The sequence below is a fragment of the Pristiophorus japonicus genome, chromosome 18, assembly GCF_044704955.1.
Source record: "Pristiophorus japonicus isolate sPriJap1 chromosome 18, sPriJap1.hap1, whole genome shotgun sequence".
Taxonomy (NCBI): domain Eukaryota; kingdom Metazoa; phylum Chordata; class Chondrichthyes; family Pristiophoridae; genus Pristiophorus; species Pristiophorus japonicus.
In genome coordinates, this window is record NC_091994.1 from 86,229,553 (window position 1) to 86,254,087 (window position 24,535).

At 46.7% G+C, this 24,535-nt stretch overlaps 1 protein-coding gene across 4 annotated transcripts in view; it reads left to right on the forward strand.

The window, feature by feature from the left end:
• Nucleotides 1-24,535, forward strand: part of LOC139228817 (kazrin-like) — a 387,245-nt gene that overhangs the window by 179,986 nt on the left and 182,724 nt on the right. For 3 of the 4 annotated variants that reach the window (XM_070860217.1, XM_070860221.1, XM_070860218.1), the window contains exon 3: nucleotides 16,314-16,505. In XM_070860217.1, the coding sequence (XP_070716318.1) occupies nucleotides 16,314-16,505 (192 nt within the window). Of the gene's footprint in view, nucleotides 1-610; nucleotides 741-16,313; nucleotides 16,506-24,535 lie in introns of those variants that run through there. The other variant, XM_070860219.1, reaches the window with a different exon arrangement.

Consider the following 24,535-nt stretch of genomic DNA (forward strand, 5'->3'; position numbering starts at 1 on the left):
GTTTTATATTAGCCCTAATTTAATTCAGCTTCCAAGACACTGGTGTTGCCAAGCTACCTAACAATACTTAGCTTTGCTAATTTCACGAAAACCTGGGCCGACGAGTCTGCTGCCAGAATGAAAGAACTGTATTCAGCTTTACAACCAGCTCACACAATGCCAAATTTAAAACCAGACAAAATGTAAAAGCAACTTTACCTTCCGAGGCTGGGCTTAAGGCGCTCGGCAACTTTGCTGAGACTGGCAAGTTACCCGTGAACAGACCCTGCGGACTGTGTTTGTGAGAGCTCCTTGTAAGAAAAGAGCAGATTATCATCATCACCTGGGTGAAGAGCGGCCAGGAACCTGAGACGAAGGTTGCAGGATCGAATTACCCGCACTAAAAGGAGCTCAGGGGGGTGGGGAGAACCCTCTGAGCTCCCAGCTGCAGCTTTGTGTGCAACACTAGACCAGAGTGAGTGCAGAGAGACAAAATCCCTCAGCACAAATTTCTCACCGCCTCCCATGACATCATGGCTGAATAGAGAGCAAACCTGCTGGGGGTCAAATTCCTGCCAGCACAGGTAGAGTTCAGGCAGCTTCCTCGTGGGCTGGGAGGAGCAGGGTGACACTGAGAGAAGCTTCTGGAGCAGGGAGAGGGAGAGCGCGCGAGCCACACACAGAGAGGGGGTCCTTCCACACAACACACACAGGGGCCTGCAGTGTGTGCCCGGTGGCCATGAAATCGGACAGGGAAGACTGTAAGTGCTGCTAGTTTGTGTCGGGGAACCTTTGGGTGCGAGTGTGGTGCGCCGTGTGTCTGTGTGTGTAGGGGGAGGTGGAGCTGCTTCCAGCCACGGCCTGGGCGGTCGGCATGGCAACCGAGCGTGGGGCCTGCTCCCCGGCGGCAGCCAGCAGCCTCCCTCATGCCCCTCTCTCTCCCTCGCAGTGAGGGAGCGGGCTGGGCTCATTCCTTCGCCTTGCAGTTGTTGCGCCCGGCTCCCGCCGCCATGCCCGTGCAGTTTGATCTGGACCGGCAGAGCTTTCCCTCCCGCCGCCCGCTCGCTGACTTTGCTGGGAGAACGCTTCAGTGTTTGTTTTCCTCGTTTACCGAAGGACGCTGGCTGTCAACTTGTGTCTCCAGTAACCTCTCATCCCACACGGCCTTTCCCTCCCATTAAAGAGCAAAGCTGTTTACAATTCTGGCCTGGGGAGAGATCTGCCAGAGTTCCTTGCACCTCTACCGAGGAATACGAGGAGGCCATTCAGTCCCTCCAACCCGTTTCCTCCATTCAATTAGATCATGGTTGATCTGTATCTGAACTCCATCTAACCATGTTGATCCTGTAATACACTTGCATAATAAAAATCAGTTTTGAAATTTTCGATTGACACCCAATCTCAACAGCTTTTGGAGGAGAGAGTTCCACATTTTCACTACCCCCTGTTTGATAAAGTTCGCCCAGACAGCACCCCTGAATGGCTTAGCTCTGATTTTAAGTTTACTGTTCTGGATTCTGCCACAGGAGCAAATCGTTTCCCTCTATCGACTCCATCAACTCCTTTAATCGTCTTAAACACCTCAATTTGATCACCACCTAATCGTCTGTACACAAGGGAATACACCCCTTAATCTTCTGTACCCGAGGGAATACAAGCCTCGTCTATGCAACCTCCCCTTTTAGCCCCCGTATCATTCTGACCACAATCCACTGACCTTTCCCCTGGAGGATTGTGTCATCATCATCATCATAGACAGTCCCTCGGAATCGAGGAAGACTTGCTTCCACTCTTAGCATAAGTTCTTAGATGGCTGTACAGTCCAATACGAGAACCACAGTCCCTGTCACAGGTGGGACAGATAGTCATTGAGGGAAAGGGTGGGTGGGACTGGTTTGCCGCAAGCTCTTTCCGCTGCCTGCGCTTGATTTCTGCATGCTCTCGGCGACGAGACTCGAGGTGCTCAGCGCCCTCCCGGATGCACTTCCTCCACTTAGGGCGGTCTTTGGCCAGGGACTCCCAGGTGTCGGTGGGGATGTTGCACTTTATCAGGGAGGCTTTGAGGGTGTCCTTGTTTCCTCTGCCCACCTTTGGCTCATTTGCCGTGAAGGAGTTCTGAGTAGAGCGCTTGCTTTGAGAGTTTCGTATCTGGCATGCAGACAATGTAGCCTGCCCAGTGGAGCTGATCAAGTGTGGTCAGTGCTTCAATGCTGGGGATGCTGGCCTGGTCGAGGATGCTAATGTCGGTGCATCTGTCCTCCCAGGGGATTTGCAGGATCTTGTGGAGACATCGTTGGTGGTATTTCTCCAGTGACTTGAGATGTCTATTGTACATGGTCCATGTCTCTGAGCCATACAGGAGGGCGGGTATTACTGCAGCCCTGTAGACCATGAGCTTGGTGGTAGATTTGAGGGCCTGGTCATCAGACACTCTTTTCCTCAGGCGGCCGAAGACTGCACTGGAGGCGGTGTTGAATCTCCTCATCAATGTCTGCTTTTGTTGATAAGAGGCTCCCGAGATATGGGAAGTGGTCCACGTTGTCCAGGGCTGCGCGTGGATCTTGATGACTGCGGGGCAGTGATGTGTGGCAAGGACAGGCTGGTGGAGGACCTTTGTCTTACTGATGTTTAGCGTAAGGCCTATGCTTTCATACGCCTCAGTAAATACATCGACTATGTCCTGGAGTTCAGCCTCTGTATGTGCACAGGCGTCGTCTGCCTGGTCATCGTCCAGACATCACCCCTGAATGGCTTAGCTCTAATTTTAAGTTTATGTCCCCTTGTTCTGGACTCCCCCACCGGAGGAAGTCGTTTCCCTCTATCGACCCTCTCAACTCCTTTGATCGTCTTAAACACCTCAATTTGATCACCCCTTAATCTCTACTCAAGGGCATGCACCCATTAATCTTCTGTACTCGAGGGAATACAAGCTTCGTCTAATGAACCTGTCCTCATGATTTAACCCTTTTAGCCCCAGTATCATTCTGACCACAATCCACTGACCTTTCCCCTGGAGGATTGTGTGTGCTGAAGTTGGAAAACAGGATCGATCTGTGGTTAAATATCCCACTGCTACATTTGAAGCTCACACATGAGATACTGTGCGTAGGGGGCATGGCTCGCAACTGTGGAACTGTTCCCCAGAAACATACGAGAATATCAGTGGAGGACGGGCTCATTTTGGGGGTGGGGATATAGCTTCTGGAAAGGAAGGAACTACTTGAGTATGTTTTTAAATGTATTTTCCTTTTGCTCGGTGTTTTGGATTACTGAGAGAGGTCGTATGTGTGCGTTGTCTGCTGTTCACCTCCGCCAAAGTATGCCTATTCTGGAGCTCACCCTATGCAAAGGTCGGACGCATTTCTGCAGACGCTGGGGGGAGGCCGTGTCTGAACGCCCCCAGCTGGATTGCTATGTGCCTTTTAATAGTGATTGCGGAGAGACGTAATTGAGCGGGGGGACGGGGGTGGGAGACGGGGAGGTTATTTACTTTAGGAAAACATCCCACATGTTGACATGCAGTCAATCCTGTAGTTTAGTGAACATGTGAAACTCCCTGCAGCTTATATCAGGGTTGAGGTAGTGTCGTGACGTCCAAGACAAACTCTATTGGTTGCTGAGATGAGGCGACGTGTCTGTTACTAGATGTACCTTGGACTGTTGGGCCATTGCTGAATGCGATTATACGAGTGGTTGTTTCGATCTGTGTGCCAGATCATTGCGCTCCAACACTTTCATCCTGTTGTAAAGTTGTGTAAGGCGTACAGGACCACAAGGAACTGGAAGGCAGGTTACTGGCTCTGCGCTGATAGCTGGGAATGTGATTTCTCGTTCACTTTAATATACATAGTCAGCTCTTAATTCAGATAAACTGATCGTTCACATTTGTTTTAGCACAATAAATGACTCGCATGATCATGAACAGGAGCAGACTGTAAAGGTAGATTTTATGAATGTGCATTCCCGGTGCAGAGCTACACATGATGGGAATATCAGGAGTCCAGGACAACACTCAGCATGTCTCACATCTTGTCCAATGATGGGAGAAACATCATGCAGGCCGCTCCAAGCTGCACGCCCACACTTCCAGTACGACTTCTGCCATGCAAGATTTCCACAAGAGTGCAAATTCATAAAGTAAGCCCCATGCCCGAGATTTGGGTAATTGGGAGAGTGCGATTGTTGAACACTTTCTCATTGATCGGACCTGTCCTGGGAACACGCTGTTCCTTTAAATCTTTCAGTGGCTTAATTGAGAAATGCATCACCCAGCGAGGTAGTCAACTGTTCAGCCCAAAAAGATTCCGAGTCTACAGTGCAGTTCTATGCAGTCAGAATCCTCCCCTTGACACAGTAACGATCTCCTGAAGGGCTGAGGGTTGGACCTGCAGTTCCCAGCAGTAGATGTGACCTTGTAAAGTGGGGTTAAAACAGGAGGCTTTGGCTGGAACCTGTGTCTGTTCAGCTCTGTAGGCTTCGGCCTTGCTATCGGTACCCCAGAGCACAGCGCTGTCACTGGGATGCCAGTATCGTGGGTTGCCCTGTGTCAATTTAAACTGTGGGGAAACATCAGCACAATTCTAGATTGCACCCGGATTGTGTCCACATAGCGCCCCCCCACCCCCCGCAGAGCACAATCTCAAACACAGTGATTGTGACAGGAGCCCAAAGCTTGAAGCTTGCTATGAGGAATGGGATTAACTGAAGCGCCTGAAGCTGGAATTTCTTGCCCCCAAATGGGCAGTCAGAGAGAAATTCCAGCTTGCCTGGCAGAAGGGGCTTTCACTGTCTACAACAATCCTTTGGCCTCCATGAATACCGGCAACCTGTTGGGCCATGGCGGTAGTGAGCTTTGATTTCCAGACTAAGTATCAGCCAGGGAAGAACAGTGCCCCCTCCTGGTTTCCCAAGGCAATTGCAGTAGGGACGAGAAAAGGTTTGGCCAGTGAGTCTGATGCAGGGGAGCTGGATGCATCTCTGTACTGGACAGTTGAGATGTTTGCTGTACTTTCTAAAAATTTCAGAGCCTGTGGCACCCAGGAGTCAACCATGGGCTGTGATACTGAGGTCCACACCATGGGCTGTGATACTGAGACCCACCTCATCTTGATGAACCAGGACACCGTTATGAGCTGTTTCTCCCCCGAGTAGTGATGAGATGCTTTCAACCAGCTGCTTAGGAAGAGTGGATTGGGAATGTGATGTGCCAGTGGCTCTATTGGTGGTACAGGCTAAAGCCATCAACATCCGCTTCCTCAGAAAGATCCAGGTGCCAAATGGCTGGGAATCTCTGGTAAAGATCCAGGCGTTAACCTGCCTGGAACTGGTGACCATGGAGGTACCACACCAGTTACAGACCACCAGTGGGGAGGGACATGAATTGAGCATCACAGACCACTTTACCCAATACACTGTGGCCTTAACTACCAAGGACTAAACAATGACCACCATTGCCAGGTCCCGTAGCAACATTTTTTTCCCACCGATTCAGGTTGTATTGGACTGACAGTGTATTGGGGAGTCCTGAGAATGAGGGTGGGGTCTTGGAAGGGTCAGAGAAGGGGGTCCTAGATGGATCAGTCCAAAGCCACGATTCTATCCTCCAATCTTCTGAGATCCATGGTAGCTTTGACAATTTTTTGCTCTCCCTAAGCACAAGTGACCCTCCTCCCATATTATACAGGCAGATGATGGTCCACCGTGATTGTATAGAGGTCCTCATGAGGAATAACATGCTGCGCTCCATCCTGTCTTCAACCAGCATCCACACGCAAACTTCCCAGCAGGAACCACTGAGCAGTGAAGAACATGAGCACGAGCTCTGTTTGTTCAGTCCTACCCCATGGGCACTGAAAGCAGTGGTAACATCAGCCGGGGACAATATCTGGCTCAACAGTAATGCCCTCCGTAGTTCAATAGAAAACCGAAATCCACTGTTTAGACTCGCACTTGAAGAATGACATCTTGGGTATGGGTGGGAGGGTGGGTGTCAGCATCTGTAGAACCGTACCTCAGAGAAAATCAGGCTCTCTAGGAGAGGAGAAGACTGAAAACTAGAACAGGAAACTCCCCAATAATTGGACTGAGTTTCTGAATTTGTTTGTTGTGTTTGCCAGTGTAAGAAAAACAAACTTGTATTTTGTATGGCACCTTCTGTCATCTCTGAGAAATATTTCAAAGCATTTTACATACAATGAATTACTTCCGGCTGCACTGATTATGTAGGCAAACACAGCAGCCATTTCACGCATAGAAAGATCCAATTAACCGCTCATCCCAAGCATGGCACAGCCCACAATGTATCACTGCCTCAGTAAATGCAAGTCTTTTTTTTTACTGCAGTGTCAGACTAGATTTTGTGCTCAAACCCTGGAGAGGCTCATGAATCCACAGCGTTCTGACTTGCAGAGATTGCTGCCACGGAGCCAAGCTTAATGCCAGCATTCCACTGATCTGCAGGGCTGTGTAATTTCTGCTTTAACTATTCAAACTTTCGCCCAGCACAATTCACGGGCAAAATTCAGGGAAACGTGATAGTCATCACTACCTTTGCATGGCAGTGTCTCAACGAGAATGCGTGGGTGTCACTTTACATTAAATGTGATCGCTTGGGAAAACCTTTCAACAAAATCGAGCTCCCCATTGACATTCAAAACCAAACATTTGCAGAGGATTAGGATTTACCTACCCACCCTTTTTATTGTTGGAATATCACACTGGGTCACAGCGAGAGGGAGGCTGAACGAAATAAGCTTTCGCCCTGATCAAGTGTTTTCAACACAAGACGCATGCACCACAACCCCCCCCCCCCGCCCACGGCACTCTCAGATACGAAGTACCTGACCTGCAGAAAACCGATTCAGGTTTTTCTTGGTTTTGTGAGCCTCTGCCACAAAAAAACAAAGAAAGACTTGGATTTATATAGCGCCTTTCACGACCACTGTACGTCTCAAAGCACTTTACAGCCAATGAAGTACTTTTGGAGTGTAGTCACTTTTGTAACGGCAGCCAATTTGTGCACAGCAAGCTCCCACAAACAGGAATGTGATAATGACCAGAAAATCTATGTTTTTGTTACATAGATTGAGGGATAACTATTGGCCAGGACACCGGGGATAACTCCCCTGCTCTTCTTCGAAATAGTGCCATGGGATCTTTTACGTCCACCTGAGCGAGCAGACGGGGGTCTCGGTTTAACGTCTCATCCGAAAGACGGCACCTCCGACAGTGCAGCACTCCTTCAGCAGTGCACTGGAGTGTCAGTCTAGATTTTTTTTTTGTGCTCAAGTCCAAGACACCTCCTGTACCAGCCTCCTGTTAAAGACACACACCCTGATTTTAAATTAACCACCCCGGCGAGTACGGGTCAAGTGCCCATTTTACATCACCCCACATTGACAGCAGTGTAAAATGGGCATCTGGCCCACCCCTGCCCCCAAACGGGGTTCGGGCCATACTGCTGTCTTGCTGTAAGCACACAGCTGCACAGAACAGGCTGTTTGCTATTTATATATACAGGCTGCTTGTTTCTAGGCTGAGGAAGACCGGTGCAATAGCACCAGTGAAGGAGACTGAGAGAGTGATCAGCACAGGTCGCGAACCTCGGTCCACCACCGCTCTCCCACGACCACAACTTAGACAGCTGTTCTGGACTTAGTTTTGAGGAATGAAGCTGGGCAGGTGGAAGGGGTATCAGTGGGAGAGCATTTTGGTGCTAGTGATCATAATTCAGTTAGATTTAGGGTAGTTATGGAAAAGGACAAAGATAGACCAGGAATAAAAGTTCTCAACTCGGGAAAAGCCAATTTTACTAAGCTGAGCTACTGGAAGGTAAATCAGTGTCAGAGCAATGGGAGCCATTCAAGGAGGAGATCCTGAGGGTTCAGAGCAAGCATGTTCCCTTAAAGAAAAACGGTGGGTCTAACAAATCTAGAGCCCCTTGGATGTCAAGGGGCATAAAGGATAGGATAAAGAAAAAAAGGGAGGCTTATGACCGATATCGAGGGTTCAACACTGCAGAAACCCTAAAGGAGTATAGAAAGTGCAGGGGTGAAATTAAAAAAGAAATTTGGAAAGCAAAGAGAGAGCATGAAAACATTTTGGCAAGCAAAGTCAAGAAAAACCCAAAGATGTTTTATAAATACATTAGGAGCAAGAGGATAACTAAAGAAAAAGTAGGGCCTATTAGAGACCGTGAATGTAATCTGTGTGTGGAGATGGAAGACGTGGGTATGGTTCGAATGAATACTTTGCGTCTGTTTTCACAAAAAAGAGGGGCGATACAGACATTGCAATCGGAGGAGGAGTGTGAAATATTAGCTGAAATAAACATAGTGAGAGAGGAAGTCTTGAGGGGTTTAGCAGCTTTGAAAGTGGATAAATCCCCAGGCCCCGATGAAATGTATCCCAGGCTGTTAAGAGAAGCAAAAGAGGAAATAGCAGAGGCTCTGACCATCATTTTCCAATCCTCTCTGGCAACAGGTGTGGTGCTGGAGGACTGCTAACATTGTACCTTTTTTTAAAAAGGAAGAAAGGGATAGACTGAGCAATTACAGGCCAGTCAGCCTAACCTTGGTGGAGGGCAAATTATTGGAAAAAATTCTGAGGGACAGGATAAATTTTCATTTAGAAAGACACGGATTAATCAAGGACAGTCAACATAGATTTGTTAAGGGAAACATATGAACATAGAAAATAGGTGCAGGAGTAGGCCATTCGGCCCTTCGAGCCTGCACCGCCATTCAATGAGTTCATGGCTGAACATGCAACTTCAGTACCCCATTCCTGCTTTCTCGCCATACCCCTTGATCCCCCTAGTAGTAAGGACTGCATCTAACTCCTTTTTAAATATATTTAGCGAATTGGCCTCAACAACTTTCTTTGGTAGAGAATTCCACAGGTTCACTACTCTCTGGGTGAAGAAGTTTCTCCTCATCTCGGTCCTAAATGGCTTACCCCATATCCTTAGACTGTGACCCCTGGTTCTGGACATGCCCAACATTGGGAACATTCTTCCTGCATCTAACCTGTCTAAACCCATCAGAATTTTAAACGTTTCTATGAGATCCCATCTCATTCTTCTGAACTCCAGTGAAACTGTACACAATACTCCAGGTGTGGCCTCAACAAGGCCCTGTACAACACCTCCCTGCCCCTGTACTCAAATCCCCTCGCTATGAAGGCCGACATGCGATTTGCTTTCTTAACCGCCTGCTGGACCTGCATGCCAACCTTCAGTGACTGATGTACCATGACACCCAGGTCTCGTTGCATCTCCCCTTTTCCTAATCTGTCACCATTCAGATAATAGTCTGTCTCTCTGTTTTTACAACCAAAGTGGATAACCTCACATTTATCCACATTATACTTCATCTGCCATGCATTTGCCCACTCACCTAACCTATCCAAGTCATTCTGCAGCCTCATAGCATCCTCCTCGCAGCTCACACTGCCACCCAACTTAGTGTCATCCGCAAACTTGGAGATACTACATTTAATCCCCTTGTCTAAATCATTAATGTACAATGTGAACAGCTGGGGCCCCAGCACAGAACCTTGCGGTACCCCACTAGTCACTGCCTGCCATTCTGAAAACTACTCATTTACTCCTACTCTTTGCTTCCTGTCTGCCAACCAGTTCTCAATCCACATCAGCACACTACCCCCAATCCGATGTGCTTTAACTTTGCACATTAATCTCTTGTGTGGGACCTTGTCGAAAGCCTTCTGAAAGTCCAAATACACCACATCAACTGGTTCTCCCTTGTCCACGCTACTGGAAACATCCTCAAAAAATTCCAGAAGATTTGTCAAGCATGATTTCCCTTTCACAAATCCATGCTGACTTGGACCTATCATGTCACCTCTTTCCAAATGCGCTGCTATGACATCCTTAATAATTGATTCCATCATTTTACCCACTACCGATGTCAGGCTGACTGGTCTATAATTCCCTGTTTTCTCTCTCCCTCCTTTTTTAAAAAGTGGGGTTACATTGGCTACCCTCCACTCCATAGGAACTGATCCAGAGTCTATGGAATGTTGGAAAATGACTGTCAATGCATCTGCTATTTCCAAGGCCACCTGACCTCCTTAAGTACTCTGGGATGCAGACCATCAGGCCCTGGGGATTTATTGGCCTTCAATCCCATCAATTTCCCCAACACAATTTCCCAACTAATAAGGATTTCCCTCAGTTCCTCCTTCTTTCTCGACCCTCTGACCCCTTTTATATCCGGAAGGTTGTTTGTGTCCTCCTTAGTGAATACTGAACCAAAGTACTTGTTCAATTGGTCTGCCATTTCTATGTTCTCAATTGTGACTTCCCCTGATTCTGACTGCAGGGGACCTACGTTTGCAATACTAACCTTTTTCTCTTTACATATCTATTGAAGCTTTTGCATCCATTTTAATGTTCCCTGCAAGCTTCCTCTCGAACTCTATTTTCCCTGCCCTAAACAAACCCTTTGTCCTCCTCTGCTGAGAGATAAATTTCTCCCAATCCCTGGGTTCGCAGCTATTTCTGGCCAATTTGTATGCCACTTCCTTGGCTTTAATACTATCCCTGATTTCCCTTGATAGCCACGGTTGAGCCACCTTCTCTTTTTTATTTTTACGCCAGACAGGGATGTACAATTGTTGTAGTTCATCCATGCGGCCTCTAAATGTCTGCCATTGCCCATCCACTGTCAACCCCTTAAGTATCATTCGCCAATCTATCCTAGCCAATTCATGCCTCATACCTTCAAAGTTACCCTTCTTTAAGTTCTGGGCCATGGTCTCTGAATTAACTGTTTCATTCTCCATCCTAATGTAGAATTTCACCATATTATGGTCACTCTTCCCCAAGGGGCCTCGCAGAACGAGAAGATCATGTCTGACTAACTTGATTGAATTTTTTGAGGAGGTAACAAGGAGGGTCGATAAGGGTAGTGCATTTGATGTAGCGTATATGGATTTTAGCAAGGCTTTTGATAAAGTCCCACATGGCACACTGGTCACTAAAGTAAAAGTCCATGGGATCCAAGGCAAAGTGACAAGTTGGATCCAAAATTGGCTCAGAGGCAGGAACCAAAGGGTAATGGTTGATGGGTGTTTTTGCGACTGGAAGGCTGTTTCCAGTGGGGTTCCGCAGGGCTCAGTACTAGGTCCCTTACTTTTTGTGGTGTATATCAATGATTTAGACTTGAATGTAGGGAGTATGATTAAGAAGTTTGCAGATGATAATGAAGAAGAACGCTGTAGACTGCAGATAGATATCAATGCACTGATCAGGTGGGCAGAACAGTGGCAAATGGAATTCAATCCAGAGAAGTGTGAGGTAATGAATTTGGGGAGGGCTAACAAGGCAAGGGAATACACATTAAATGGTAGGACACTGAGAAGTGTAGAGGAACAAAGGGACCTTGGAGTGCATGTCCGCAGATCCCTGAAGATAGCAGGCCAGATAGATAAGGTGGTTAAGAAGGCATACGGAATACTTGCCTTTATTAGCCGAGGCATAGGCTACAAGAGGAGGGAGGTTATGCTTAAACTGTATAAAACACTAGTTAGGCCACAGCTAGAGTACTGCATGCAGTTCTGGTCACAGGTAGGATGTGATTGCACTCGAGAGAGTACAGAGAAGATTTACGAGGATGTTGTCTGGACTGGAGAATTTTAGCTATGAGGAAAGATTGGAAAGGCTGGGTTTGTTTTTTTTGGAACCGCGGAGGCTGAGGGGAGAACTTGAGGTGTATAAAATTATGAGTGGCCTAGATAGAGTGGACAGGACATACCTATTTCCCTTAGTAGACGGGTCAACAACCAGGGGGCATCGATTTATAGTAATTGGTAAGAGGTTTAGAGGGGATTTGAGGGGACATTTTTCACGCAGAGGGTGGTGGGGGGCTGGAACTCACTGCCTGAAAGGGTGGTAGAGGCAGAAACCCTCACATTTAAAAAAATACTTGGATGTGCCCTGAAAGTGCTGTAACCTGCAGGGATACGGACCAAGAGCTGGAAAGTGGGTAGGTTGGATAGCTCTTTGTCGGCCGGCATGAGCCGAAATGGCCACATTCCGTGCTGTAACTTTCTATGATTCTATACGGGCACCCACATACCCTGCTGCAATGGCTCTGCTCCGACTGGCAGCGTGGGGGCAGGGGCGGGCACATGTAGAGATTGTCTCCTCGATCTACAGCCAGTGATGGGAGAGTCACCTCAGTAACCCTCCAGCGCTGTTCTCGGCACAAGGTAAGGCGCGTGTGACTAAAGTAACCACAGGGTCAGCAGCCACCCTGACGTCAGCAGCAAATATTCAACCGAAGTTAAACATTACTCTCTCGCTTATACAAAAGGCAAAATACTCCGCTCCACTCCCACTCTGACCTCTCTGTCCTCGGCCTCCTACACTGTCCCATTGCAGCTCAACGGAAGCTCAAGGAACAGCACCTCATCTTTCGATTAGGCACTTTACAGCCTTCCGGACTTGACGTCGAGTTCAACAATTTCAGACCATAACCACTGCTCCCATTTTTTGGACAGCGGGTGCTGCCGATGATTCTGCTGTTCATTAAATCACTTCTGCCTTCCATTCTATCACAGACCTTCCCTTTTGTTCTTTCCTTCTCCAACCCCGCCCCCCCCCCACCTTTCCCTGCCCCCTACACTTGCTTAAAGCCCGTTGCATCTCTAACATTTTCCAGTTCTGACGAAAGGTCACCGACCTGAAACGTTAACTCTGTTTCTCTCGCCACAGGTGCTGCCTGACCTGCTGAGTATTTCCAGCATTTCATGTTTGTGTTATTCTCTCTCTTTGTTTACCAGCTACTGATGGAGGAGTTCTCTTTTGAGATCATAAAGGATTCCTCTGTCAACACCGCATATCAGACTTTCCGACCGGTTATGAAAGAAAGACATGATTTTATATCGCGCCTTCCACAGCATCCGTGCGACCCAAAGCGCTTCACAGCCAATGAAGTATTTCTTCTTACGAATTGTAGCCACTGTCATAACGTAGGAAATGCAGCAGTCAATTTGCACACAGCAAGCTCCCACAAACAGCAATGAGATAATTACCAGATAACCTGTTTTAGTGATGTTACTTGAGGGATAAATATTGGCCAAGATGCAGGGACTGGATCTTTTCCATCTTCCTGAGAGAGCAGGCAGGGCCTCGGTTTATCATCTCATCTGAAAGATGGCACCTCCGACAGTGCAGCGCTCCCTCAGTATTACACTGGAGTGTCAGCTGAGATTATGTGCTCAAGTGTCTGGAGTGGGACTTGAACCCACAACCTTCTGACTCCAAGCGTGCTACCCACTGAGCCGCAGCTGACACGGGTAGAGCCTGCTTACTGGTGAATCTTTAGCAGGCTGTTGTGTTTCTCACTGTCTGCTTCTTAACACCTTCAAGAAGTCTTTTTACTTGCTGAGGATTCCCATGACCCCTGTGCCTTGCTCTCCCCAGCTTATTTTACCTGGTGCCATCACTCCGTCACAAGCTGGAAAGCCGTGATTCCCGCAGCTACAAGTGTGGGAATCCAGCTCCAAACTATTAGTTCAAGCCCAAACTCTGCTGGCAGCTGGTTTATAAGGTACAAGTGTAGACACCAATAGGAGATCTAACAGAAAGGCAGCTGGAGAAGTGGGGCCTTCAGTTGAGACCATGCTGAAGCCACAGGGTTTATTTTAATAGGTCTGGTTTGATAATGAACCACAGACATACTTCTTTGCTCAACTGACTGATGAGCTTCATGTGGGAATGCTGGTGACAGCTCCCAGGCTGCTTTGCTCTGACAGACCATGGGGTGGGTTGACCACAGTAAACCGCAGTGCTTGATTTAGGGGGTGGGGGGTGCAGGGGTTGATTTCAAAGATGTGGGGTTTTGTTATAAGCTGCTTTGCTTCTCGTAGCTGGGGTAAAATGGTTTAAATTGTTCTTGTTCCTACTTGACTTTCCCCAGCTATTATACTGTTCTGATCCAGTGACTCAGGCAGGATGAGACCTTGATGGGTGGGACTGTCAGTCAGTGAGTGATGCTGTTTCACTTTGCGAGCCACCTCCCATCAATCTTAAAGGTGCTACGCTGCTAATACAGGATCTATTGAGACTGCAAGGAGTTGGGTCATTGATTTTCATCGCCCACTATTCTTGCTCTGCCCTTTAATTGGAAATTTCCTGAATTATTTTTAACACTGTCAAAGGCTTTGATATACCGATACTTGCATCGATATAGCGCCATCAAAACCTCTCAGTGTTTCACACAGTGGCGTAGTTTGACATGCAGCAACTGGTGTTATGTTCGCAGCTGCAGCAGTCACTTTGAATCGCCTGCCAAGGCTCACACATGAATAACTGCCAATTAAGTGAGGTGCCATTGGCTGCAGTCAAAAGGGAGAAGAGCGAAGTTTGGGAATTGTGAAAACAATAGAAGGGACCAGATTCTGGCTCCATTCTACTCCAGGTTTCTCCCTCGTCTTCCTCTCCTGGAGGCAGTGGGGATCATTTTGACTTTGAGTGATAATGTGAAACGGGCGATATCAATCCAGCCGCCCATTATACATAGAATCGTACAGCACAAGACGCCCATCGTGCCTGTGCCGGCTCTTTGAAAGAGCTATCCAATTAGACCTACACTCCCTGCTCTTTAGCTGTGGCTCGATGGGTAGCACACTTGCCTCTGAGACAGAAGGTTGTGGGTTCAAGTCCCACTCCAGGAACTTGAGCACATAAATGTAGGCTGACACTCTAGTACAGTGCCTGAGGGGGTGCTGCACTGTTGAAGGTGTCATCTTTTGGATGAGACGTTAAACCGAGGCCCCGTCTGCTCTCTCGTAAAAAATCCCATGGAACTATTTCGAAGAAGAGCAGGGGAGTTATCCCCGGTGTCCTGGTCAATATTTATCCCTCAATCAACATAATCAAAACCCGATTTTCTGGTCATTATCACATTGCTGTTTGTGGGAGTTTGTTGTGTGCAAATTGGCTGCTGCGTTTCCCACATTACAACAGTGACTACACTCCAAAAGTACTTCATTGGCTGTAAAGCGCTTTGAGATGTCTGGTGGTCATGAAAGGCGCTATATAAATGCAAGTCTTCTTTCCCCATGGCCCTGCAAGATTTTCCTTTACAAGTATTTATCCAATTCCCTTTTGAAAACTACTGATGAATCTGCTTCCAGGCAGTGTGTTCCAGATCACAGCACCTTGCTGCGTCTCTTCCGATTTTCATTACCATTGACTCAGTGTAAGGGAGGGTAGTGTGGTGTGTATCATTTTGAGGTGGGACTGCCTACTGCTAGCAGAAAGGTCGGTACACATTGCTAATGATCCCTATTTGATTTTTTGAACTTTCTGCTGACCAAGTTCTGCAAGTCTGGAGAGTTCCCAATGTTCAGTTTACGTTGCTGAAGCATCCAGGCTCTGAACTGGGCAGAGAAAGGCCACGAGGCTGATACTTCATTGTCACAAAACTCATATTCTTCACCCTTGAAAGGAGATGATTGAGAGGAGACCTTATAGATGTATATAACATACTAGGTGGAATACTAAAGGCTGATCCTGAGTCATTATTTAAAGATTTTAAGGAACGACTTAAAAGAGGAGAGAGAGGCTTCGGGAGGGAATTCCAGAGCTTAGGGCCTAGGAGGCTGAAGGCACTGCCGCCAATGGTGGAGCAAAGAGAATTGGGGGTGCATAAGAGGCCAGAATTGGAGGAGTGCAGAGATCTTGGAGGGTTATAGGGCTGGAGGAGGTTATAGACTTAGGGAGGAGCGAGGCCATGGAGGGATTTGAACACAAGGATGAGACTATTAAAATCGAGGCATTGCCGTGTCGGGGACAATGTAGGTCAGCAAGCACAGGGGTGATGGGGCTTGGTGCGAGTTAGGATACGGAGAGCAGAGTTTTGGATGAGCTCATGTTTATGGAGGGTGGGAGACTGACCTGGAGAGCGTTGGAATAATCGATTCTGGGGAAACCGGATTGGGCATAACCTGCCAATGCTCACTGTCCAGGCTCTTGTATAAAGAACATTACCCTACAATCCCATAGTGGCGTGGCTTCCACACTGCCCCAGCTTTTCATGTGAACTTCCTGTACTGGACACCCACGCATCTGACCACTTTACAAATGGTCACATGGTGAAGACGCACTTTGTGTCCAACCTTTGTTGGAAAATACAAGTTTATTTTTCAATTGGAAACCCTTGGTCAGAGTTCTGATGTAGACTCTCTGATATTAACTTTTCTTCCCTCCCCCCCCACCGCCCTCCCTGGATACTAATGGGCTTGCAGTGCTTTTTCCAGCGTCGTCTATCTGATACTGAAGTGTGTATTTGTTCTGTTGATAGTGCTCCTACGTGAGGAGGTTTCCCAGCTCCAGGAGGAGGTGCAGTGGCTGAGGCAGATGAAGGAAATGCTGACGAAGGAGCTGGAAGATTCGAACGCGGGGAAATCGGCCGAGATCCTGTCGGTGACCGAGCTGAAAGTACAGCTTGCTCAGAAGGAGACCGAGCTGGCCCGAGCCAAAGAGGCCCTACAGGGTGAGTGGACAACTGTGCTTTACATCAGAAAACAGGAACAATGAATTTCCACTAAATGTGTAACTGGCGCCCATCTTTCCAGTGATATATACAGACCAGAAGGCCCCAGGTCTGATACCCGGAGGGTGCAGAATTAACTGATCTGAGCCAGGGCAGAAGTCTGAGCGCTAACATTAACTTTTAGTACCCTCAGGGAGTGGGACAATGCGTCGGGGTTCACTCCTGGTCGCTAGCCAGAGACCGCTGCGCTTGCGCGCGTGGGATCTAGCGCGACCTCGATGCATTCCATGGTGGAATAGTCACCCAGCAGTTACAGTGCCGGCTAGTACACAAAGAATGGCAACTTGGGTGAAGGGCATTAAGCACCCATGGAGCTCACCCCGGCAAGGAGTTGATGACTTCAGGAGGGGACAGAAGAAAATTGAAGAGAAATGTTTGTAGCAACGTATGAGAGAGGGGAGGGTGTGCCATGCAGTTGTGAGGCAGGTTGGGACACCTACTTACACTTGTTTTGTGTTAATCTGAAAGCATGAATTTTAATGAGTGAGTTTGCAACTTTTCAAGCCAACAAAAATCAGCTGAAGCTGCTTTGTGACAACTCCTCGTCACCATGGTGCTGTACAAATGCGACATCCTGTAACAGTAGTGGCATTATCAGGAGCAATAACTTTGTCAGTGGAGGGATTGGGAATTGTCCAACTGCTGAGTTCCGATATTTGCCTGTAATTTTGTAGTGATCTAATATTGATCTCTTTGCTGCAAATCCAGTGGGGGAGGAGGACAAAGGGGCAACTCTGAGAACAGTCACAGGTGGTTGTGACCTCCCAGCACCGATGCATTTACCCCGATGAGCACAAAATGCAACAAAATAATTTTGAAAGGAAACCGAATTCTTGTGACATCGTTGCAGAGTCTGGAATTCACTCAGTAAAACAATGTGGTGCTTGGTGAGACCTACAGCCCAGGAAAGTCTTGGGTTACTTCTGTGGCTTGTGCTGCATTAGCAGATCTTAACCGGGTCAGTAAAATTGGCCACAGCAGCCAGCTTGGGAGGAAAAATCAACTGCAGGCAGTGTTCCCCTGAATTTTTTGTGGGTACACGGCCCCCTTAAAGGGCTGCAAGTTCCATTCAAAATACCGTGCATGCGCGGTTTTTCCCATTTTAAAAAACAGTGAACCGGCTGCACGGGAGCTCCAGAGGGCTGCGCACCCGCGCAACTTAAAGGGAGGTTTAGTTACAGGATACTTGCGGGAAAGTGTGTGTGTGTGTGCGAGCGTGTATAGCTATTGGGTAAGAACATTGTACAGTTCAGCTGCAATGCTTCCCATGGTCCAATATCACACCATGATGGTCCATGAGTACTCATTGCCCACGGAACTTTACCCCAACCTGCAGGAAAATTGCTGCTTTTGTTTTTAAACAGTGTAGCAGGCACATAGAGTGGAACAATTGAAGGCTCTGTTGCCAGCTCTGCTGTGAAGTGATCCTCTCCTTCAAGAGTCTTTGTTCTGTCTGCACAAGACAGCAAAAACTCAACTCAACAGAGACATGAGGGGAGGTGGGGAATAATTTGAAGTACTTCTCCTTTAATCTCCAGTGATGTCCGTTCTTAATGAGACAATCTCCTCTTTTCTTTTTGTGGAAAGAAAAAAGGTTCAGCAGAACCTTAAAGTGGGGAAATCCAGTTTAATGGTATTTGTCACTTCAAGGAGACATTCCTGGCACTTGGTAGTCGGGTCACTGCAAATATTCAAACAAAAACTCAGTTTGTGAATTTAATGAGGAGCTAATATTATTGAAGTGTTTGAGATTGCGGCAGTATTAAACTGTTGAGTTCCAAAATTAGATTGTTCTGTCAAAGGGTTATCGAGCAAAAAAAAAAAGTCTGGAACGACGCAAAATCTAACCAGGCTGAAATGTACCTCTGGCAGAATACTTTTATAGGAATTGTCTGTGCAATAAGTTGGGCTGAAATTCACGTGCTTCAGTCTTGAAAAGTGCCTGCATGTATGAGCATCGAGTGAGGACAGGATCTGGCTTGGCTGTGATGCCCGCCTCCAATGGTTAAATAGTTCGCTGACGCTCACGGTCTAGGCTCACATGTAAAGCATGATCTTCGAAGCTGTTTGGAGGATACAGAATCAAACCCCAGCTAGAGTTGGTGCCTTCATGAGAGGAGAGAAGAAAATAAGTAAAAGCTCAATGAACACGAGGTGGGTCAAGTAGAGCAGGTGTCAATAGGGGAATATTTCGGGAACAGTGATCACAGAATCATAAAGTTTCAACTAGCTATGGAAAAAGACAGGGAACATTCTAGAGTAATAATACTTAATTGGAGAAAAGCCAGTTTCAATGGGTTGAGAATGGATCTGGTCTGGGTAAATTGGAATCAAAGATTAGCAGGCAAAACTGTAATCAAACAATGGGCTGCCTTTAAAGAGGAAATGGTTCAGGTACAGTCGAGGTGCATTCCCCGAGGGGGAAAGGTAGAGCAACCAAAGCCAGAGTTGCCTGGATGCCGAAAAAGATAGAGGCGTATGACCGACGTCAGGTTGAGAATGCAAGTGAGAACCAGGCTGAATATAAAAAGTTCAGAGGGGAAGTGAAAAAAGAAATAATAGAGGCAAAAAGAGAGTATGAGAATAGATTGGCAGCTAACATAAAAGAGAATCCAAAAGTCTTCGAAAGGTATATAAATAGTAAGTGGGTAGTAAGAGGAGGGGTGGGGCCGATTAGATACCAAAATGGAGACCTACTCATGGAGGCAGAGGGCAGGGCTGAGGTACAAAATGAGTACTTTGCATCTGTCTTTACCAAGGAAGAAGATGCTGCCAAAGTCATCGTGAAAGAGGAGGTAGTTGAGATACTGGATGGGATACAAATTGATGAGGAGGTACGAGAAAGGCTGGCTGTATTTAAATTAGATAAGTCACCAGGACTGGATGTGATGTATCTTAGGATGCTGAAGGAAGAAAACGTGGAAATTGCAGAGATACTGGCCATATTCTACCAATCCTCCGTGGATATGGGGCTGGTGCCAGAGGACCGGAAAATTGCAAATGTTACAGCCTTGTTCAAAAAAGGGTGTAAGGATAAACCCAACAGGCCAGTCAGTTTAACCTCGGTGGTGGGGAAGCTTTTAGAAACAATAATCAGGGACAAAATCAACAGTCATTTGGACAAGTATGGATTAATTAAGGAAAGCCAGCACATATTTGTTGAAGACAAATAGTGTTTAACTAACTAGATCGAGTTTTTTGATGAACTAACAGAGAGGGTTGATGATGGCAATGCGGTTGATGTGGTGTACATGGACTTCCAAAAGGTGTTTGATAAAGTGCCACATAATAGGCATGCCAGCAAAGTTGAAGCCCATGGAATAAAAGGGACAGTGGCAGCATGGATATGAAATTGGCTAAGTGACAGGAAACAGAGAGTAGTGGTGAACGGTTGTTTTTCGGATTGGAGGAAGGTATACAGTGGTGTTCCCCAGGGGTTGGTACTGGGACCACTGCTTTTCTTGATATATATTAATGACTTCGACTTGGGTCTACAGGGCACAAAACTTGGAAGTATAGTGAGGAGGATAGTAATAGACTTCAAGAAGACATAGACAGGCTGATGGAATGGGCGGATACGTGGCAGATTAAATTTAACGCAGAAATGTGCAAAGTGATACATTTTGGTAGGAAGAATGAGGAGAGGCAATATAAACTAAAGGGGGTGCATGAACAAAGAGACCTGGGGGTATATGTGCACAAATCGTTGAAGGTGGCAGGGCAGGTTGAGAAAGCGATTTTAAAAAAGCATACAGGATAATGGGCTTCGTAAATTGAGGCAAAGAGTACAAAAGCAAGGAAGTTATGATGAACCTTTATAAAACACTGGTTCGGCTTCAACTAGAATATTGTGTCCAATTCTGGGCACTGCATTTTAGGAAGGATGAAGATTCACTGGTTGATTCCGGAGATGAGGCAGTTGACTTATGAAGATAGGTTGAGAGGGTTGGGCCTATACTCTTATTGAAACATATAAGATTATGAGGAGGATTGACAAGGTGGATGCAGAGAGAATATAAGGGAATCTAAAACTAGGGGGCATAGTCTCAGAATAAGGGATCGGCCATTTAAAACTGAAATGAGGAATTTATTTTCTAAGAGTTGTAAATCTATGGAATTCTTTGTCCCAGAGAGCTGTGGAAGCTGGGTGATTGACTATATTTAAGGCGAAGATAGACAGATTTTTGAGCGATAAGGGAATAAAGGGTTATGAGGAGCGAGCACGGAAGTGGAGCTGAGTCCGTGATCAGATCAGGCATGATCTTATTAAATGGCAGAGTAGGCTTGAAGGGCCAAATGGCCTACTCCTGCTCCTATTTATGATCCTGTGTTCTTAAGGATGTGAAGGCCTTAGTGAGGCTGCAAGATTTTCTTCCAAGAATGGTTCCAGGGATGAGGGACTTCAGTTATGTGGATAAGCTGGGGTTGTTCTCCTTAGAGCAGAGAAGGTTGAGAGGAGATTTGATATGATGATCAAAATCATGAGGGGTCTGGACAGAGAAAAACTGTTCCCATTGGCAGAAGGGTCGAGAACCAGAGGACACAGATTTAAGGTGATTGGCAGAAGAACCAAAGACGACATGAGCAAAAACCTTTTTACACAGAGAGTGGTTAGGATCTGGAATTCACTGCTTGAAAGAGTGATGGAGGCACACTCAAGCGTGGCTTTCAAAAGGGAACTGGATAAATATCTGAAGGAAAAAAAATTGCAGGGCTACAGGAAAAGGGCGGGGGAGTGAGTCTAGCTGAATGCTATTGCAGAGAGCAGGCATGAGCTCGATGGGCCGAGTGGCGGCCTCCTGTGCTGTAACCATTACAAAAATTATTTTAAAAATTACTGGTTACATGCAACTTCCTGTTTTGAGCCTATCGGTTTGGACCATTTCCACGCCACAGCCTCCAGTTCAGATGCAGCTGCCGGGGTCTATCTAAAAGTCTGGATATTCCCCTGCTTTGCAGTATGACCTAGTTGTTTTTTTTTTAACTGGCTGCAGTGTTGCCAATCCGCATCCTGCCCTGGAAAGCCACAACAGTGATGTTGGGTGAAGAAGCCTGGGCTCGCTTCCCATCATCCTGGAAGCTCTTGGCTGACGGCTGGGTTTACTGAAGTATGTTAAAATCCCACACAATCAATTCAAGACTTTAAAAGCAAATTGATCCCATGTGGCTGTGAATGAATGAAATTTGTCTTCATTTACAAATTATAAATAGTTAGCCGTAGTTAACAGCAAGTTATTGGACTGAGAGATTATTAATATAACAAGTGTTTCTGGTTGAGTTCTTTCCCTGGGGTCTCCTGAATTTTATGTCCTTAACTAGCGACTCTCCACACCCGAGGGCAGTTCCTCATGCCTCCACTTCTACAGGTGTCGGCCGCTCTGCAGCTACTTCATCCAAATAGCCATTCTACATTATCATCATAGGCAGTCCCTCGAAATCGAGGAAGACTTGCTTCCACTCTAAAAGTGAGTTCACAGGTTGCTGTACAGTCCAATACGGGAATTACAGTCTCTGTCACAGATGGGACAGATAGTCGTTGAAGGAAAGGGTGGGTGGGAAGCCTGGTTTGCCGCACGCTCCTTCCACTGTCTGCGCTTGTTTTCTGTATGCTCTCGGCGACGAGACTCGAGGTGCCCAGCGCCCTCCCGGATGCTCCCCTCCTATTCTACACATGTGACCCGTCAATGACTTTCAATGGAGTATTCACCCATTGGGGAGTGTCACAGTCAATCCAATCATGTCCTCCCCAAATGTCCCCACACACACGCATTTTACAGAAAGGCCATTGGGATAGCGATTGGGACCAACAACCCTGGCTGGTTTCCCCCCCGCCCCGCCTCCTTAGCGCAGGGGCACTGAGGCCAAATGTAGAATCCCACACTGTCTTCCCAGCTGAGATGAACCAGCTCAGCACAGGCAGGGAATCTAACCTATAATAGCCCTGCTAATGTACAGGCTGTGGGCATTCACTGTGTAGCTTCATGTGTGAGTAATGGGCACTTGGGCGAGATGCTGGAGAGCGTCCAGTGTCTGTGGAGCTGCACCCCAGTGAGAGTCGGTGCTTTCAGGAGAAGAGGGCTGGGTGCTGGATCCTTGTTGGATTTCTCGGCCAGTCTGTGGTGTAGCACAAGAGGGGACAGGGAAAAAACACAATGAAAATCTGAAGATTAAGACTGTGAGTGTTGAGTACTCCATTCCATCACCAGCTGAGTGAGAGGAATTAGTGAGCCCAATTAACCTCAGTAGACTGCCAACTTCAGGAGTTGGAGCTGAATTAACATCATTAACTGAAGTAATTAACCTAGAGGTGCTTCAACGATCTTGTCGTTTCAACAATGTGCATGTTACTTCAACTCCCGCGCACACTATCCAACTGAAAAAAGATATTGACTGTGATAAACAAGGAGATCCCCCTCTCGAACAGACACAGCCAACTACAGATCCATTCGTCTTTCTTTCATTCTATGTAAAATAATGGAATTGATTATCGGGAGTAAACTTGAGAATTATCAGCACAACAATAATCTAGTCACATGGATTCAGAAAGGGAAGATCCTAGCTGACCAACCTCCTCGACTTCTTTCAGGAAATGACAACCCAGGTTGATTTCGGTTAGCCCTATGATGTGGTGTACCTCGACTTCCGAACGGTTCTTGCTAAAGTTAAGCTCAAAGCTGGTGGGAATTCAGAGTGAGTGGGAATGGCTTAGAAACTGGCTGATGGGTAAGAAACAAAGAGTGCTCATTAGAAGAATGGAGACGGGGAAGTACTGAGCGGGGGCCCCAGGGCTCAGTGTTCATACCACGGCTGATTCTAATTTACTTAAATGACCTCGATTGAGGAATTCAATACAAATTGGCCAAATTTGTAGATGATGTCAAATTAGGAATGGCAGTGGATTCGGAGGAGACAGCACATAAGTTACAGAATGACTTGGATAAAATATGAAGTTGGGCAGAACAATGGAGGTTGAAATGTAACGCAGACTGGTGTAAGTACTGCATGCAAGAAGAATAAATAAGCGGCACACACACTCTATTCATGGTGTTGAGAGTCTTGAGACTTGGTGCTTAATGTGTCCAACCAATACAGAGCTCAATCAACAAAGCCAGTTGAATGTTGAACTACATCACTAAAACAGTAAAATACAAGTCAGAAGAAGTTGTGATCAATCTGTACAGTGCACTGGTCAGAGCACACATTGAGTACTGTGTCCAGTTCCAGTTACCAAAATGTAAGGGAGACATTCATGAACTATAGGCTGTGCAGAGAAGAGCCATGAGGCTGATCCCCAGTGTCAAAGAGTTGAAGTATGAGGAAAGACTGGGGAAACCTGGGTTTTCGGCCTATGAGGAGGTGATCTTATGGAGGTATATAACATAGGTAAGGCAATGGAAAAGGTAAATATGGAATATTACTTCAAATTGAATTGCCATAGTAAGACAAGGGAACACATATTCAATGAAATGAAAAGTAAATACGAGACTGATGTCAAGAAACTTTTCTTCATTCAAAAGGGCTAGTGCGATAATATAAAATGGGAGATATCCATTCAGACGCATGTTCTACATCTCAGTGGAAGTGAGAATCGGGAGAAATGTATAACGGGTGATATTGCTGTTTTACACTATCTCCCAAAGTCAAGATTACCCCCAAAGAGTGATCAATGTGTTGGACAGATTCCCAAGAAGAATAGTGGAGGAAAATCCCTGTAATTATTTCAGAAACATTTGGATGCAACAGTGGAGAGAGCTGAGGGTCTCTCCAGGTGGATGAATTAAGATGGGCTGAATGGCCTTCCCCATCCATAATTATCTGGTGATAGTGTGAAGTGTGATTGAAGGGTATCTTTAAATGGCAAATTTCCTGTTTCTAGCTCGATCCTGAGAAGTTGTCTTTAAACTCCGTTTGCTTACACAGCAGTATGTTTAAAAAAGTGAAGCATTCCTCCCTGACGGCCGAGCCAGTAA